Genomic DNA, 16,373 nt, shown 5'->3' with positions numbered 1-16,373 from the left:
GCCGCCCTCCGCGCGGTTCCGGCGGCGCGTTGCCGAGCAACCGAGGGACGGGTGGTGCCGCGCCGCCGCGCCGCATCGTGACGTCATCAGAGCGCGCCCGGCGAAGAGAGGGAGGGGAGGGGGGAGGCGCGCCGTGCGGGCCGGGTCCTCTCCCCGCGGCGCGGTGAGTGCGGGCGAACGTCGCCGCGTCGCGAGGGCGCCGCGCTGCGGGTCGGAGGGGCGGCGGGAGGACCGGAGGGACGCCGCGGGCGCCGGGGCGGCGCGGCCCGGCCCGGCGAGGCAGAGACTGGGGGAGGGAGGGGCGGCGCGGCGGCGGCCGCCTGCGGTAGGGCGCCCCCTGGCGGCGCGGCGGCGGGCCGTGACATGTGGCCGTGCTGGCTGTGCCCGCAGGTGCCGGGCGCCATGGCCCCCCCCAAGGACATCATGACCAACTCGCACGCCAAGTCCATCCTCAACGCCATGAACGCGCTGCGGAAGAGCAACACGCTGTGCGACGTCACGCTGCGCGTGGAGCACAAGGACTTCCCGGCCCACCGCATCGTGCTGGCCGCCTGCAGCGACTATTTCTGCGCCATGTTCACCAGCGAGGTCGGTGCGGGGCGGCGGGCGCGGCCCGGGCTGCTCCCCGTGCCATGCGGGCGTCGGGCCGGGGTCCTCCGGAGCCGTCCGGGAGGTGGGCTGGGCCCCCGGGGGTCCGTGCGGACGGCGGGCCGGGGCCTCCGGATCCCTTTGGGTGGCGGCTGTGGGTCCCCCGGATCCCTTTTGATGTCGGCCTGGATCCCGGCTGTGGATCCCCCTGGGCGATGGCTTCAGATCCTCCGGGTCCCTCTGAACGGTGGGCCGGGATCCTTCTGGATCCCTTTGGACGGCGGCTCTGGGTCCGCTGCATCCCTTTGGATGGTAGATGCAGATCCTTCTGGATCCTTTTGGAAATGGGCTGGGATCCCTCTGGGTCCCACTGGGATGTGGCTCTGGATCCCCCTGAGCAGTGGCTCTGCCTGTATCTCTGCGTTCCTTCAGGACAGAGCAGAGCTGCTCCCTCCGTGCAGTGCTGAGGGCTGTCGGTGGGAGCTGTAGCAGAGCCCTTCTGTGCTGTATTGCAGCTGCACCATTTCTGCCTTTGGATGAGTTCACGGATCACAGGGTTGCTAAGAGCTCCTCATTGGCTCCACCTGAGAAAGAAACCGCTCTGTCTTCTCTTAGAGCGAGGTCTGAGGTCTTTGGGCTTTGTGTTCCTTCCTGTTTTCCCTGGACCATGCAGAACTATTCTTCTAATTGTGAAAATTAGCAACTTCTGGTCACGTTCAGATTCATACCGAGCCCACAGAGGGATTGGAACCGAGTGGTCCTTAAGGTCCTGTCTGACCCGAGCCCGTGGTCTGTGCTGTGAGCGTCCCTCAGAGCAGCACGGTCACACCAGCGTTCCCTGTTCGCAGGGAGCTGAAGGGTTTATTGCAGCACGCTGTGTGTATCTGCGGCAGCGAGGACAAAGTCAAGAAGTGGGCTTGAATAAGAAAGTGGAACGAGGTGCAGTTCTGAAATGCTGGGTTGAACCCTGGGAACGGCCACACTCCTGCACAGCAAGTCCTGTGATGTGGGGGTGGATTGGGGGATGGCAGTGCTGTGTGCCACAGCCGCCTCGGGCATCCGGGGTGAAGCACGCGGTGTCTGCAAAGTCATTTCCTATGGAATGGAGCTGCCCTGGGTGCTCTGATGGCTTTCTGACGCTGTTGTGCTGCATGGGATGCACTAGGAATGCGTTTGGAATGCAGCTCTGTAATACGGCCTGTGTGCTCTGGAGCTCAGAGTCCTGGTGGGACGTTCTGTGTCACAGTCAGCTCTGGGGTCTTTAAGGTATGGTGCTGGGATCCCGTGTTCTTCTGCCTCACATACAATACATGAAGTAATTGGGAAGGCTGCTGGTCGCAAAGACCCAGTAACTCCTGTCCTCTTATTTCTAAGCACGCAGACAGGACAGGAACAGCCTCCATCTGCATTGCGTGTTGCAGTCATGCAAACATCCGGTCCGGTCACTTCTGGGCTCTGGTGACACCGGACGGCTCAGTTTTGTTTTGGAAGCACTTTGAGCCGGACTCTCCTGCATCACAGGCACCTGCGGCTCTGTGGGCCCAGCAGGGCAGTCTGTCCTTCCGTGAGGTTCTGCGGGTGCTGTGAGGTTCTGTGGGTGCTGTGAGGTTCTGCGGGTGCTGATCGCGGTGCCCGCAGTGCAGGAGTGGCTCAATCTCAGTGGTGACCTCTGCACTGCTGCTGTGTCACCAAATGCCTCTGTGGGAGTTTCTGTGTCCGCTCTGATCCCCCCTCCCATCCCCTGTGGTGGCACTTCCAAAGCGAAGCGGTGATGCTTTGATCACACATTCTCCTCGCTCAGTGTGCCTGCAACCAACTTCACTCTCATTCTTGGCAAGAAAAGTGAGGAGCTTTCATGTGAGCTGTGCTTGCACTGATGCACAAAGGGATCGGCTCTGCACTGTGCTGCGTGGAGACGTCCTGCTGCCGGGGTGCTGATGAGCTCCCACAGGGTGCTGTGCCTGCAGCTGCTGCTTGGTGGGGTGTCAGCTCTGCACAGAGGGGTTCTCACACAGTGGATGCTTGCAGCCCACCGTTCCACAGGTTGGCTCGGGGCAGGGGTCCTCAGAGAAAGCAATTGTTCTGAAGTGACGCTGTTGAGCTGACAGAATATCAAGGGGATGAAGTCAGCACTGCTTAAATGCCATCACTGCATGCGCTCCGATTTTAGTTTCTAATATTGAAGTTAAAATCCCGTTTAACTCTGAATTTCATGGGCTGCAGATAGTCGTCCTTTTTAGGGACTTTAACCGTGAGCTGATAGGGTGGATGGGTGGAATGGTTGGGAAGCTTTCTGTGCGGGTTGGGGCGTAGAGCAGAGGAGTGAGAGCCCCGAATGCCGCGTTGGCCCCACGTGTGCAGCCCAGGAAGGATCCCTGGATCCCCTCCTCCTGCACAGCTCGGGGTCCCTGCGTGGCGCAGCGGGCAGCACACAGGAATGATGTGCAGCCTTTGGCTCGGGGTGCAGTTTGTGCATTCTGCAGCACGGTTGTAACGTCTTCCCCACACGTAACAGACTCTGCTTTGCTCTGCGGCTCATCTGTCCGTGTGTTCTCCAGGGGGATTTTCTCCTCCCTCTCCTTTTGGTGAGCACAAGGACAGAAAAGATGGAGTTCTGTTGGAATCTCACTTTTTTAGCACCTGCTGAGCACTGGTGTCTTTTTGACCAGATGATTGAAAAATGAACTCTGTCTCCTCTCTGATTTACAGCTCTCAGAGAAGGACAAACCCTACGTGGACATCCAGGGGCTGACGGCTTCCACCATGGAAATCCTGCTGGATTTTGTGTACACAGAAACCGTTCACGTGACGGTAGAGAACGTCCAGGAGCTGCTCCCAGCAGCGTGCCTGCTGCAGCTGAAAGGTAATGCTGAGTGCTGGGCGGGCTGCAGGTGTCTGTGGTTTGAGGTTTGCTGTTCCTCCCATGGCTGCGATGCCTCTGCGCTGTGCTCAGCCCGGGCCTTGGAGCCATTCACCTTGTGCCAGACTTCTCCTCTGCTTTGCACGCTGCTCTCGGTGTAGCAGAGCTGACCCTTCTAGAGAAAGAGTGGGATGGATTCTTTTCTCCACGCTTTGTGCTGCTGTCACTTATTACTGCCTGCTGACAGTAAGAGCAGAGCCCCGACGCCGCCTGGCTTTGCCAGTGATTAGCTGCTCACAGCTGGGCAAAGCCACAGCACTTCTGCTTTAGTTCTGCTCACAGTTTTCAGTATTGGATTCAACCTGGGGGAGGAGGGGGTTCAGCACAGCAGGCACAAACAGCCCAAGCAGTTCTCCTGCTGCTCGGCATTGCTGTGCCCCTCAGCAGAGCCGTTTGCATGCGTGTCCGTGTGGTGCTGTTCCACTGTTGTTCAGTCGGTCTGTCCTGACTGTTTCCAGCTTCCCTGTACTGAAGCAGAGGATGACAGGATGTGTTCAGTGCTCATTCACCCCTCTGATTTTCCATAGGTGTGAAACAAGCTTGCTGTGAGTTTCTAGAAAGCCAGCTGGATCCATCAAATTGTTTGGGCATTCGGGATTTTGCTGAGACACACAATTGTGTTGATCTAATGCAAGCTGCAGAGGTCTTCAGCCAGAAACATTTTCCAGAGGTGGTTCAGCACGAGGAGTTTATCCTCTTAAATCAAGAAGAGGTTGAAAAGCTCATCAAGTGTGATGAAATTCAGGTAAAACCTGAACGTAGCGTTACTCTGCAAAGATGCAAAGTGTTGAAAGCAGTCGGAAATCGGCCCGCAGTGCTCAGAGAGCCTCACCGTCCCTCCCGAGCTGGGAGTTCGCTTTGCAGGAAGGTTCTCCCCTTTCCTTTGGCCCCATAACCTCACATGCGGCCCTTCTGCTCGCACAGGGCGCAGTGCTGCTGCCAGGCGCTGCTCCAGGCGGTTACACAAAGGTGTTTTTGCCCCCGAGTTTTGGTGCAGACTTTGATCCCTCACAGTTGGTTTCTGGAGGTGTTACGGCACGGCTGGCAACTGTCAGATTTTTTTTCCAAGTCTTCTATGAGCGCGTATTTTGTTGAGAACTGACATAGGTGAACATTCCCTGAGAATAGGAAGGGGACTGATCTGTTATTGCTGGACTCCGACAAGAGGTGGTGTTTGCTTCAGCCCTAAAGGAGTGATCGAGTCGTTATTCAGAGCTCACAGCTCCTTGGAGCAGGCCATCATCAGAATCTCCCGAGTTCCTCAGAGCCCTGCAAAGGGCTGAGCAGAGGAGAGACGTGGATGTGTGCTCTGAAAGGCTGCAGCAGAAGCGGCCTTCGGCCAAGCTGATCTCTTGTTAGCAAACCTTAGAAAGGAGCACGCAGGGCAGCAATGGGGGCTGCACACAGGTGGTGCTCAGTGCAGGGGAGGGCTGGGGTCCTTACAGCTGTGCCTTCAGCGCTGAGGTTTGATCTGGGTGGGTTGTGGTGAGAGCTGCTGGGCAGCCAGGGATCCCAGAGCTGGGAAGGCTTTGTGTTGGAAGGGATCGGCCCCCAGTCCTGGTCACACCGCCCGCTCACCACCTGCCTGGGAGCAGTGCTGGGGATGGGGCAGCCCTGCTCCTCCACACGCTGTGTTTTGCTGCCTCACCGCCTGTCATAGAAATCACAGAATCATAGAATCACACGGTTGGAAACAACCTATAAGATCATCCAGTCCAACCAGCTTCTCATCACCACTGCTACCACGAGCACTAAACCAGATCTCGCAGCTCCTCATCCAGACCGCTCTCGTGGTGAAGAATTTTTTCCTTACACCTAACATAAACCTGCTCTCTTTTCATTTAAAACCATTACCTGCAGGCTCAGTTAGAAGGTCTCTCCCCGTCTTTTTTGATGAGCTCTCTTTAATTATTAAAGGCTGCTGTGAGGTCTCCCTTCCCCACGTTGAAGGAGTGCAGCCCCTCAGCCCATCCCTACAGGAGAGGCGCTCCATCCTCTGAGCGTCCTCGTGGGCTCTGGGCCTCCATGTCCTCATGCTGGGGGGCCCTGGGAGCAGGGCAGAGGGGCAGATCCCGCTCCCACACTGCCAGCTGGGCTCCTGTCAGCGCAGCCCTGGCTGTGATGCTGACGCCCAGTTTCTCACCCACAGCAGGCTTAGATCTGCTGCGCTCCCTGCTGCTGGGCTCTGTCCTGTGCTCAGGGCTGTCCGTTCGGCCGCAGGCTGCTGCTCTCCTGTCTGAGCAACGTGTGCCTCTTCCTGCAGGTGGACTCAGAAGAACCTGTATTTGAGGCCGTTATAAACTGGGTGAAGCACTCGAAGAAGGACCGGGAGGCGTCGCTGCCGGAGCTGCTGCAGTACGTGCGCATGCCGCTCCTCACCCCGCGCTACATCACGGATGTCATTGACACTGAGGTACGGGCAGAGGCAAACCAAAGTGTGGATGATGAGATGAGGCCGTTAAGCTTTTGCAATGGAAGTTAAATTCCAAACAAGCAGTGCTGATCCGGCGCAAGGTTTGGCAGCGGGGCACAGTGAGTTCAGTCTTGGTGCGTTGCAGCAGCACATGGCACCTGTGTACCAATGAACATGAGGATGTTATAACTACGAAATAAATAAGAGAGTTTGGCAAAGCAGATAATGATAACAAAAAGAGAATAGATAGAAAGCTTACCCCTGTCCTGGGCTCACTCACAAAACTCCAGCAGAGCAGATTTCCAGCAGAGATCCTTCCCCACTGGCAGCCAGCTCTGAAATGGGTCTAGGAGAGGTGCAGCCAGGCTCCCCCCTTCCAGCAGCACAGCTGCATTGCCTTCACCTGCGCTCCTCTGCCTGACTCAGCGCTCGCCTCAGGTGACAAGCAGGGGTTCAGGCCATGACTCACAGCTCCCATACAGCACCGAACCCCCGCAGGGAACTGAGGCGGAGCTGCAGGTGAGGTTGGTCCAGGGCCAGCTGGGGGACAAGGAGGACATGAGGCAGTGCTGGGGCTGCTGTGCCACAGCTGCTTCTGGAGGAGACTTCCCTGCTTCTCAAGTCAGCTCGCAGCAGGGTGTTCTGTGCACAGCTAATGGCAGAGCAGTGCAGTTTGTGCTTTGCTGCATGCTGTGTCTCTGGCAGGCACATGCTGAGCTGAGGCTGCGGGGCAGACCCAGCCAGGCCCACCTCAGCCCTTGCTCCCTCCTCAAATGGATTTGAGCTGACTTTTGTGTAGCAGAATTCGATTTTCCTCACTTTTCCAGCGTATGGTATTTTATCCTGCAATCTGCAGCGCCGCAAGAGATGAGCTGTATCTTCTTAGCTGCCATCCATCCCTGCGTGTCTTTGCACAGCCCCAGGCAGCTCCTGGGAGATCTTAGCACAGACCACAGCTATCAGTGACCGCTGTTTTTCTGCAGCCGTTCATCCGATGCAGCCTGCAGTGCAGAGACCTCGTCGATGAAGCAAAGAAATTCCATCTCCGTCCCGAGCTGCGGAGCCAGATGCAGGGACCCAGGACCAGAGCCCGTCTGGGTGAGCGGTGTGGGGTGCCGGGAGCGGCAGCAGCTGTGTGGCCATGCAGGGCCTCGGTGCTGTGACAAAACGGCTGCACAGGGGCTGACGTGGCTTTGGCCTTCCTTTTGCTGCAGGAGCAAACGAAGTCCTGCTTGTGATCGGCGGCTTTGGCAGCCAGCAGTCACCCATCGACGTCGTGGAGAAGTACGACCCGAAGACCCAGGAGTGGAGTTTCTTGCCCGTAAGGGATCTTTTCTGACCATCGTTGTGTGGAACAGGCGGGCTGACATCAAACGTGGGCCGCGTGCCATCGGCCATGTAACCACTGTGGGCTGTCCTCAGCTCCTTTGGGTCGTGGGGGAGTATGCAGAAAATGCTGGAATTGCTTTGCGTGTAAAGATTTACTGAGAAAGCTTTGTGGAAGAGGTTGCTGCCATGTCTGCTGGGCTGAGCCTGCAGAAAACGCATCTCTGCTGTGGGAGCGAGAGCTGAAGAGACGCGTTTTGTCACTGAGGGGTGTTGAGCTGCGGAGTCTGGAGGTGATGTGTGGGATGTCAGTAGGAGCACTGGGGTCAGCGCTGCTTCATGTGGGCCATGTGATCCCTGCTCTCACTGGGTCTGAGCACGATGGGATTTATTAAGAGCTTCTGCACTGCGGTCTTAAAAGCAGCTGTATCAGTATGCAGTAGTGCAGAGCTTCTTTGTTACCACTAGTTTTATCTCCCAAAATTCAGTTCTTTTTTTGGGAGGCCAAAAGCTTCAGCTGCATCCATCAGATCTGTGTAGCCTCCACGTTTCCCCATTGACAGGGAGCGGTGGGAGGCGTGCACACCTCCAGGATGTGCAGGGATTCGGCAGTGACAGGAGATAAGCTGACATTTAAGGCAGAATAATTCTGTGCAGGGAGACCTGGGCACAGGAGCAGAAGCTGCAGAAAGCAGACGCAGTGCTGCTGCACTTCAGCCAGAGCCGGATCCCTAAAATCCACGGCATCGCGTGCCTCTGCCTCTGTGCGCCGCTTTGCAAAAAGGCAGCAAAGATGGGACAGGAGCACGGCGGTTGTTCCGCATGCACAGAGGTCATTTCTCTCGACCCTTTGCTTTTCTGCACCGTTTCAGAGCATCACCCGTAAGAGGCGCTACGTGGCGACCGTGTCCCTGCACGACCGGATCTACGTCATCGGGGGCTACGACGGCCGCTCGCGCCTCAGCTCCGTGGAGTGCCTGGATTACACGTCGGATGAGGATGGGATCTGGTACTCCGTGGCACCCATGAATGTGCGGCGCGGGCTGGCGGGAGCCACAACCCTGGGAGGTGCGTCCTGGGCAGCGCGGGGCGGAAATCTGGGGTCCTGCAGGTCTGGCAGCTCTTTGCTGCGATACAGCGATGGATGCCGTGCCGCGTCGCCGTTCTTCGTGCCGCTGTGCTCTGAGCGACGGGAGCTCAAGGAGGGGGAGCTCTCATGGAGGATAAGCAGCTGGAAGGGCCGGCTGGGTTCTGGGTTTGGTTGGCCGGCTCTGCAGGCGGGCTGATGCCGTGAGGGTGAGCAGTCTGCATTTCTCTCAGCTTCAAACGTGCCGAGCTCTGCTGGTTGCTGCATTTCGCAGTCCATGTTGTAGATTTGCTCCGTCTGAGGGCTTCGTGCTCCACGTGCACATTTGGTGCTCGATCTGCTGAGCCCAGCCCTGCTCTGTCGTTGCAGATATGATTTATGTTTCTGGTGGGTTCGATGGGAGCCGGCGCCACACCAGCATGGAACGCTACGACCCCAACATCGACCAGTGGAGCATGCTGGGAGACATGCAGACAGCACGGGAAGGAGCGGGGCTTGTTGTGGCCAATGGAGTTATCTACTGCCTCGGTAGGTGCCTGCAGGCAGCAGATCCTGAGCCAGCGCCGGTCCTGGAAGCCGTGCTGCGCTGCGGTGGGGTGGCAGCCGCGCAGTGCGAGGCAGCGCTGCACGGTGCAGTGGTTGTGCTGGCTGGGATGCTGCACAGATCCTCTTTGCTCTGCACCGCTGTGTTGTGAGTTGTGCTGAGGCTGAACCAGGCACATTACTGCTCTCTGCGCAGAAAACTTGTCCAGAAATCAGGCTCACGGTTTGCTCCTCTCTTGTGTTTCAGGTGGCTACGATGGGCTGAACATCCTGAATTCTGTGGAGAGGTACGATCCCCACACGGGACACTGGACTAACGTCACACCGATGGCCACGAAGCGCTCAGGTAGGAGCTCACGTGCTGGCTTAGATCCCCGGGAGGAGGAGCCATAATGGAGTGTGAGTGTGGCTTGATAGACTGCAGGGAGAGGGTAAGTCTGCTGTGACTGCCCTAATTAGGAACTGGCAAGGACCAGCAACAGCTGTTGTGTGTGAAGTAATGGCACAGTGTGCAAAGGCAGCGCTCGTTTGCTGCAGGGGTGCTGGGGGAAGCACTGGGCCTCATCCCCTGGGCAGCCAGGACAGCAGAGAGCAGCATTGCTAAGACAGCATTACTCGGCCAACTGGAGCTTGCAGCTTCTCTTTCCTGCTTGGCGTCCTATCTGAACTTCAAGCCTCGCATCAGGATCTAGGAGAAAAGTATAGTCCGAGTCCTTCTGCAGAAAGTTATGTCTCAGAACTTGTTTCTTGCAGCTCCTTTTTACCCATGCTCTGCTGCCGTGCCCTCTGCTATTTGCGGTGCCTGGGGCTGCCCTGCACCCTGCTGGCAGCACAGTTCTGCCGTCACCACACCCCCAGTTTGGGCCAACAGCATTACTGCTCTTAGTGAGGCAACTGAGCACAGATCTTACAGGCAGCTGAGCACCTGGTGCTGCTCCTGCTGCCCTGGCTGCAGCTGGTGGCTCCCCGACTGGAAACTGAGCAGAATTTGGCAGAGTTACGGGTTGCAGTGCTGGGCACAGCACTGCCAGCACCCCTCTGTCCTCCTCTCTCCGCAGGTGCTGGAGTGGCTCTGCTGAACGACCACATTTATGTTGTTGGTGGGTTCGATGGGACGGCGCATCTCTCCTCTGTGGAAGCCTACAACATCCGCACCGATTCCTGGACCACTGTAACCAGCATGACCACCCCCCGCTGCTACGTGGGGGCCACCGTGCTGCGGGGAAGGCTGTATGCAATAGCAGGGTAAGAGGCGGCCGTGGGCCGGAGGGAAGGTGCTCTGTGTGTCGGGAGGAGGTGTGAGTGACTCGAAGTGACACAGTAACTTTCTGTCCTTGCAGCTACGATGGCAATTCACTGCTGAGCAGCATTGAGTGCTACGATCCCATCATCGACAGCTGGGAAGTGGTGACTTCCCTGGGGATGCAGCGCTGTGACGCCGGGGTCTGCGTCCTTCGGGAGAAGTGATCTGGAGAGAGCTTACAAAGCACTTCCCCAGTACTGCCTGCTGCAAGAAGAGTCCCCAGTGATTTGCAGTGACTGTTTTTGAGAGTTGCGGATGCTGTGGAAGTAGGCACCAGAACGGCAGCTTTCTGTGCTGCTTTGACTAGAGCATGTGCATAATCGTGTGATCTCAGCAGTCATTTGAAATCGGGGGCTCTGTGTGAAGCTGGAGAAGGTGGTGAAGTGGGTCGACAGAAGCTGCATTTTCTGCTGTTCCTGTGGCTCATTTTCCCAGCAGAGCAGAGCAGCCCCCAGCTGGCATCAGCCGGCCTGGTGAGCACATGTGAGGACATGCACACAGCTGGGTGGTTTCTGCGGCCGCTGCAGGACCGGCTGGGTGCTCCGGTTGCTCTCAGTCCCGTGGATGCGTGCGGGTGGAATCCAGCTGCTCTTCGTTCCCGCTTCCAATCATCCTGTACATACTGAATGTTCTCAACTCGTTCCTCAAGCACACGTCAGTGCAGAGCCAAACTGGACGAGCACGTGTGTGTGAGGGGTCCTGTGCTGCAGGTTCTGCACGCAAGGAGTCGCGGACTGAAGCTGTCAACTACTGAGACCCAAAAGCCTGAGGCTGCAGGGGCAGAGGGCAGGGAAATCCACTGCCTGGCATAAAGGCAGCGCTGTGGCATTTGTGCTGTAATGGCAGGGCTCATCGCATCGTACTTCCCTTGAAAAGCTTGACAGTCCCAGCTGCAAAGAGCTGCAGTTTCTGGCCACAGGAGCCCTGCTGCCAAAGGCAGTGCCTTTGCTCCCACCCCTGTGGGGAGGCTGAAGTGCAGCCCGAGGCCGGGGCACGGCGATGCGGTTGCTCAGTCCCTGCTGATGAACTGGTTCTTCCCTGGACCGCTGTCTGCCCGCTGCGCCCCCGTCAGGCTGTAACTCAATTCATGGTGTTGGTTTTCCTGTTGTTTAGGATTTCCCTACTACCGGCCCTGTTTTGGAGTCACATCCAGGGTTCTGTTTTGCCCCCACGTTCTCAGCTTTGCCCTCCCTGCCCCCCAGCTGTCCGCCGCCCGCCCCGCAGGCTGAGCCCCAGCACGGCGTCCCATTGCCGGTTCCGGGAGCGCTCCCAGCACGGCTCCCAGCACCGCCCCGCGTTCCTGCTGCCCGCAGGCTCTCCTCTGCCTGAGCTCGTAGCGCTGCTCCTCGAGCTTACTGCTGGTCCCGGCTTGGGCACAGGGTGGGAGCAGGGACGTGGTAGCATGACTTAAGTATGCACTTTCAGCCAACGCTCTGACCTTCTGCGTTTGTTTCTATTACACAAGTGTTCCGTGGTTTTGTTTCCTATGTTTATTTTTTATTGAAAACATAAAGAATAAAATATTTCCTGAGCCAGAAGGAATTCACCTCTGTTCCGTGCCATGCGGACGCTCATCGACTCCCTGCGTCGCGGACTCCCGCTCAGCCCACGCGGCCGCCTCCAGCGCTGCCTTCATCCCGCAGCTCACGGGCCGGGCGGTGCAGAGCAAACGCTCCGTCCTCGGGAAGCGCAGTGCACGAACCCAGCGCGGCTCGGCGGCTCCTCCAGCTTTTCCCCCCCCCCCATGGCTGGGCTGCAGGCGCGGCGCGGCGATGGACCGAGCGCGAGGCCCCGCCCCCAGCCACGAGCGCCCGCCTCAGCGCTGCGCACGCGCCGTCGTCACGGCTCAGCTCCGCCCTCCGGGCGGCGGCCCGGCTGCGCCTGCGCGGCCATGGCGGCGGCCTGTGCGGAGATGGAGCCGGCGGCGGCGCCTCCTTCTTCTCCTCCCGCAGCCGCGCCGGGATCGGCCGGGCTGGTGTGCGCGCAGGGCCGGAACCTGAAGGCGGTGCTGTGCCAGCGCTGCGGATCCCGGGTGCTGCTGCCCGGAGCCGCCACCTTCACCTGCCGCGAGGTACCGGGGAGCGGCCGGGGGAGGCGGGAGGGGCGGGGCGGAGGGCGCCCCCTGGCGGCGGGGCGGTGACGCGGTGCTCTCCGCAGCTGCTGCTGCCCGCCATGAGGAAGAAGGCGGCGGCGACGGCGGACGGCGGCGACGGGGACGTGGTGCGGGAGCACTGGCTGGTGCGCGACATGTTCTCCTTCGAGAACGTGGGCTTCACCCGCGACGTGGGCAACGTCAAGTTCCTGGTGTGCGCCGACTGCGAGGCCGGGCCCATCGGCTGGCACTGCGTGGACGACAAGGACAGCTTCTACGTGGCGCTGGAGCGCGTGGCCCACGAGTGACAGCGGCGCGGGGCTGGGACGGCTGGCAGCGCAGGGTGCATCCCTGCTGGGCGGCACAAGGACCGGTGTGATGCCCCGGAGTGGCACCGTGCCCCTCGGCCACCGCCGGACTGCAGGACACACGGCACAGCAGGACACGCGGCACAGCCGGCTCTGCCCACGTGGGAGTGGCAGCGCTGCTGGCAGAGCTGCAGAGCAGCACAGCAGGGTGGCTCTGCAGGGCAGCTCGGTGTCACTCCTCCTTGTGTCGTGGCCGTTCTAAATGTGCTGGGATGTCTGTGGGGTGACTGGTTTGTGGCACAGCCCCGGCAGAGCAGGAGGAGGAGAGGACTGCTGTGCTGATCCGTGAGGTGTCTGACCTACGGCCGGGACGCTGCAGGTGTCAGGCTGTGTTCAATGCTGATGTTCCCTGCCCCAGACCTTAACGTTTAGGTTCTCTAAAATCTCGCCCTACTTGACGACTGTAACCTGTAAGAATATATGGTACCTAAAGTGTGTGTAAGGGTATTTTAACTGGTGTGGTTTTATTAACTGAGTACTTGGAAATAAAACGAGATGCAGATACTGGGCAGCACAGGCTGATGGAGTGGCAAATAAAGAAAATACGCAGGATGGCAATGCGTTCAGGAAGGAGGAATGCAGAGATTCCATCCTGAAAAGGACTTGGATCAGCAGAGTGTGATGATTCAGTGTCTCACAGCTGAAGAATGTCAGAAGAGCTGCGTGCACATTAAATGGGAGGTAAGTTCCCTTCTGCTGGCAGTGCTGGGATGCTGCCTCCAGCAGTGGCCTCTCTTCAGAGATGGTCACAAACCTGGCTGCGTGTTGCAGGAGCCCGCAGCAGCTCTGGTTCTCACAGCGCTTTATCTTTTGGTGGTTGCAGCCCAGTCTGTATTCTGGTTTGCAAACCCTTGTGTGAATAACGCAGCAGCTTTACGGGTAGCCGTGGGTCACGCCTGCCTTTCTGCACTACGTGTGCAGCATGCTGTGCTATTAAACACTTTTGGTACCGATTCAGCTGAGGTGCAACTGGCAATGATGAATTTGTGTGTTCACAGCCACAGTCTGCTGGGGGCAAAAACCAACGGCGTCACTCCTGAGGGCTGTGGGACAGACTTTCCCTCGCTTCTCTTTTAAACCATCTGCTGGCCTGAGGCAGGCACAGCCTCAGGGAGGTTATCCAGAAATGACAACCTGTTCTGGTTTGATGACAGCGGAGGAGGGAGAAATGAGTCCTTTCTTTCCCAGTGCTTGGGCACCTGCACTGTTAGTATCAGAAAAGTGCCATCATAGAAAAGTAAAGCAGCCAATGTGTTGGTTATTCTGCCACAGACCTCTGCTGTGGGCAGTCCAGGTTTAGTAATGGGAGGAAGGGATGGGTGGAGGCACCTTTGGCATCTGTGCAATACTTTCATCTTTGCAACATCTTGTGGATATCAGCTTTGCTAAATGACACCTCCCACAGTTGTGCACGTGGCGTCCTGAAGCTGGGAGCTGCTGCGGGTGGTGGCAGCTTTATTGGTAACCTGGAAAGAAACCTGCTGCCATCATGTGTCAAAACAAGGGGCTCAGCAGGGCTCAGAGAGGGGCGGTGGATGGATGCAAACAGGGCAGTTCTGCTAGGAGTGTAGCACTGGCATTCTCTCTCTTGCCTAAGTTGCACTGCTTATTTTCGCAGAGCAGCAGAGCTCTGTAATCGGGTACTGCTGCTTCCACATGGGCAGCTTTTACGAGGTGTGAGTGTTTGGGATATCTGAAATGTATTATGAAGATTGTGAGTGTTATTTTACGTGCCTAACATTACATTCCTTGGCAGGAACAAGCAAAGTAGGAGGGAAGGAAATAATAGGAAATAGCTTCAGGGTCCTTAAACAAATAGTGCAGGGAAATGCTTCCCTGCCTCCTGCAAAGCCAGGTTACAACAAAGCCTGGAATCAAAGGAGCACGAAACCCCCAAGTATTTTGCCTAAAACCACCGAGTGTTTTGCAGCTGCTGGGGAACATGGAAAGAAACCACAGCAGATGAGCAGAGTTTGCCATAAAAGTGCAGAGAGAAGATTTTGATAAAAGCCAGCTTCACGCTCCTTTTAACCAACTCCTCTTCTGCATATCAGTGTAAATACTTCTTCCATGCTGTGCTGCTCGCCAGCCCCACTCTTAAAACGCAGCTTTCTCACAGATGTGCTGGGAACTGCTGGTGCTGGTGAGGCAGGGAAGTGGGAGGAAAAAGGTTCTGGGTCACCAGGGCTGAGTTTCCTTCTGAAGAGGAAACCAGGAGTCCCTTCAGGGAATTTGGTTCTTGCATTGTTCTCCTAATACTTCATTTGGAATGGCACAGCTCAACCTGCAGAGTGCTGGCAGCACAGCTTTCAGTCCTGCATACCTGGGTGTCAGTGTGCTGTGTGAATGGCAGTGGCTCCTGGCAGGGGTGTCCCGTGGTCAAACACCTCGTGGTCGCTTTCTGGGGGCTTTGATTTTGCCTTTGGTTAAAGTGTGAACTGTTCAGATACAGCCTCTGCCCGGAGAAATGCTCTGCTCTCCTTTCCTTGGCACAGCTGTGAGCAGCTCAGGGCAGGCACCAATCCCATGAATGCACCTGGGCCAAAAAGCTGCTCATGTTCTGCCAAAGCAGCTGGAGCTCAGCTGCCAGAGGAGGACAAAGCGATGAGAGGCAGAGTGGAGGTTTTCCAGCAGCCTGCCCTCCTGGGTGAGTGCTGTCTGGCAGGACAGGTCAGAACTGCAGGCAGCCTGTCCTTGAAATGCCTTTCAGAGCCATTTGTGGTGTCAATAGGAGCTGGCATTCCTGGGGCAAGAAACCACGCTGTAAGAATCGCAGGTTGCATTTATCCACGATTTATCCGGGATTCTCGCTGGGGAAGCAGCAGGCAGCGCTGAATCTCAGCTGCGTTTGTTCCGTTTCACGTTCCTCATCTTCCAGCAGTCTCCACGTTCCCTGGAGGAGGGCAGGCAGCCGCTGTGCTGCTGTCGGAGCGCTGCCAGAGGGAACCTGCTGCAATCGTTCAGCAGCAGCTGGAGGAGCCCTGAGAGCCGGGGAGAGGACGCAGCCGGGGCTGCTGAAGGCATCCGTCCGTCTGCCCTGGAGCTGCTGGCTCTGCTGGGCCGTGCTTAGCAGCGTCTTTCGGCTCGGCCAGCTCACGGCTGGCCGCAGCTCCGCTCGCTCTGGAATCTGGCACATGAGGGCTGCTTTGGAAACGTGCACGGATGCCTCCTGCTCGGGAAGAAGAAAACAGCGTCCCGTCCGTCATTGTTTAAAGCTCGCGTCCTGCCCTGGAAAGCGCAGCTCGGCTGAGGGAGGAGCGGCCGCCTGCATTTCGCTGCAGCGCTGCTCACAAAGCAGCTCTTTGCTGATTTGTAAATGTTAAGAAAGGCGGCAGGGATTTTGAATCGTTTTCACACTTCTCCTGTTAACACCCAGCCCGAGTTGGGGCATTTTAACTCCGTGTGCACAGATTTCAGTGGCCTCTACGCGGCCGTTTGCGTTTAAGTCCTCTCAGCTCGCCTGGAGAGCAGCGCGCCCAGCGCCAGAGGTGAGAAAATGGGCGCTGGCCTCCGTTGGCGGGAAGGCGGAGCCCCGCCCCGTCCCCGCCCCTCTTTATGAATCGACCAATAGTTAGCGCAATAAGTTGAAATTCATACCTGCGGCCCAACGGCGCGGCCCGCTCGGCTGCTGCCCGTCTCCGATTGGTTGAGAGAATCGTCTCGCCTCGCGGACTCCCCAATAGCACCGCGAAGGGGTGACGCCTCTGCACGAGGCTGAACCAATGAGCAACGC

The 16,373-nt window shown here is 57.8% G+C and overlaps 2 protein-coding genes across 3 annotated transcripts; both read left to right on the top strand.

Annotated features, from left to right (window-relative positions):
* Nucleotides 1-37: 37 nt before the first annotated feature.
* Nucleotides 38-11,718, top strand: KLHL12 (kelch like family member 12). 2 transcript variants are annotated; one of them, XM_052702560.1, is made up of 12 exons: nucleotides 38-163; nucleotides 391-588; nucleotides 3,298-3,451; nucleotides 4,036-4,253; nucleotides 5,772-5,921; nucleotides 6,905-7,019; nucleotides 7,136-7,242; nucleotides 8,120-8,315; nucleotides 8,704-8,862; nucleotides 9,125-9,223; nucleotides 9,936-10,122; nucleotides 10,218-11,718. In XM_052702560.1, exons 2-12 carry the CDS (start codon nucleotides 403-405, stop codon nucleotides 10,342-10,344), a joined length of 1,698 nt encoding a protein of 565 aa, XP_052558520.1. In that variant the 5' UTR covers nucleotides 38-163; nucleotides 391-402; the 3' UTR covers nucleotides 10,345-11,718. The 2 variants fall into 2 exon arrangements, with proteins under 2 accessions (XP_052558520.1, XP_052558519.1); XM_052702559.1 differs by lacking the exon at nucleotides 38-163 and having other exon boundaries at nucleotides 326-588.
* A 318-nt stretch (nucleotides 11,719-12,036) lies between these two features.
* On the top strand, nucleotides 12,037-13,151 carry RABIF (RAB interacting factor). Its single transcript, XM_052702595.1, has 2 exons — nucleotides 12,037-12,251; nucleotides 12,338-13,151. Exons 1-2 carry the CDS (start codon nucleotides 12,072-12,074, stop codon nucleotides 12,578-12,580), a joined length of 423 nt encoding a protein of 140 aa, XP_052558555.1. The 5' UTR covers nucleotides 12,037-12,071; the 3' UTR covers nucleotides 12,581-13,151.
* The last annotated feature ends 3,222 nt before the right edge of the window (nucleotides 13,152-16,373 follow it).

Source organism: Tympanuchus pallidicinctus, unplaced genomic scaffold (genome assembly GCF_026119805.1).
Source record: "Tympanuchus pallidicinctus isolate F22 unplaced genomic scaffold, pur_lepc_1.0 scaffold45, whole genome shotgun sequence".
Taxonomy (NCBI): Eukaryota; Metazoa; Chordata; class Aves; order Galliformes; family Phasianidae; genus Tympanuchus; species Tympanuchus pallidicinctus.
Note: the sequence above shows the minus strand (reverse complement) of the source record. Positions and strands in the feature narration are given on the sequence as shown.

Bases quoted from the DNA above. Each gene is read 5' to 3' on its own strand.
- RABIF (XM_052702595.1), top strand. From the start codon at position 12,072: ATGGCGGCGGCCTGTGCGGAGATGGAGCCGGCGGCGGCGCCTCCTTCT. The intron at 12,252-12,337 runs GTACCGGGGAGC...TGCTCTCCGCAG, and splicing joins CCACCTTCACCTGCCGCGAG to CTGCTGCTGCCCGCCATGAG.
- KLHL12 (XM_052702559.1), top strand. From the start codon at position 364: ATGTGGCCGTGCTGGCTGTGCCCGCAGGTGCCGGGCGCCATGGCCCCC. The intron at 7,020-7,135 runs GTGAGCGGTGTG...CTTTTGCTGCAG, and splicing joins CAGGACCAGAGCCCGTCTGG to GAGCAAACGAAGTCCTGCTT. The intron at 8,316-8,703 runs GTGCGTCCTGGG...CTGTCGTTGCAG, and splicing joins GGGAGCCACAACCCTGGGAG to ATATGATTTATGTTTCTGGT.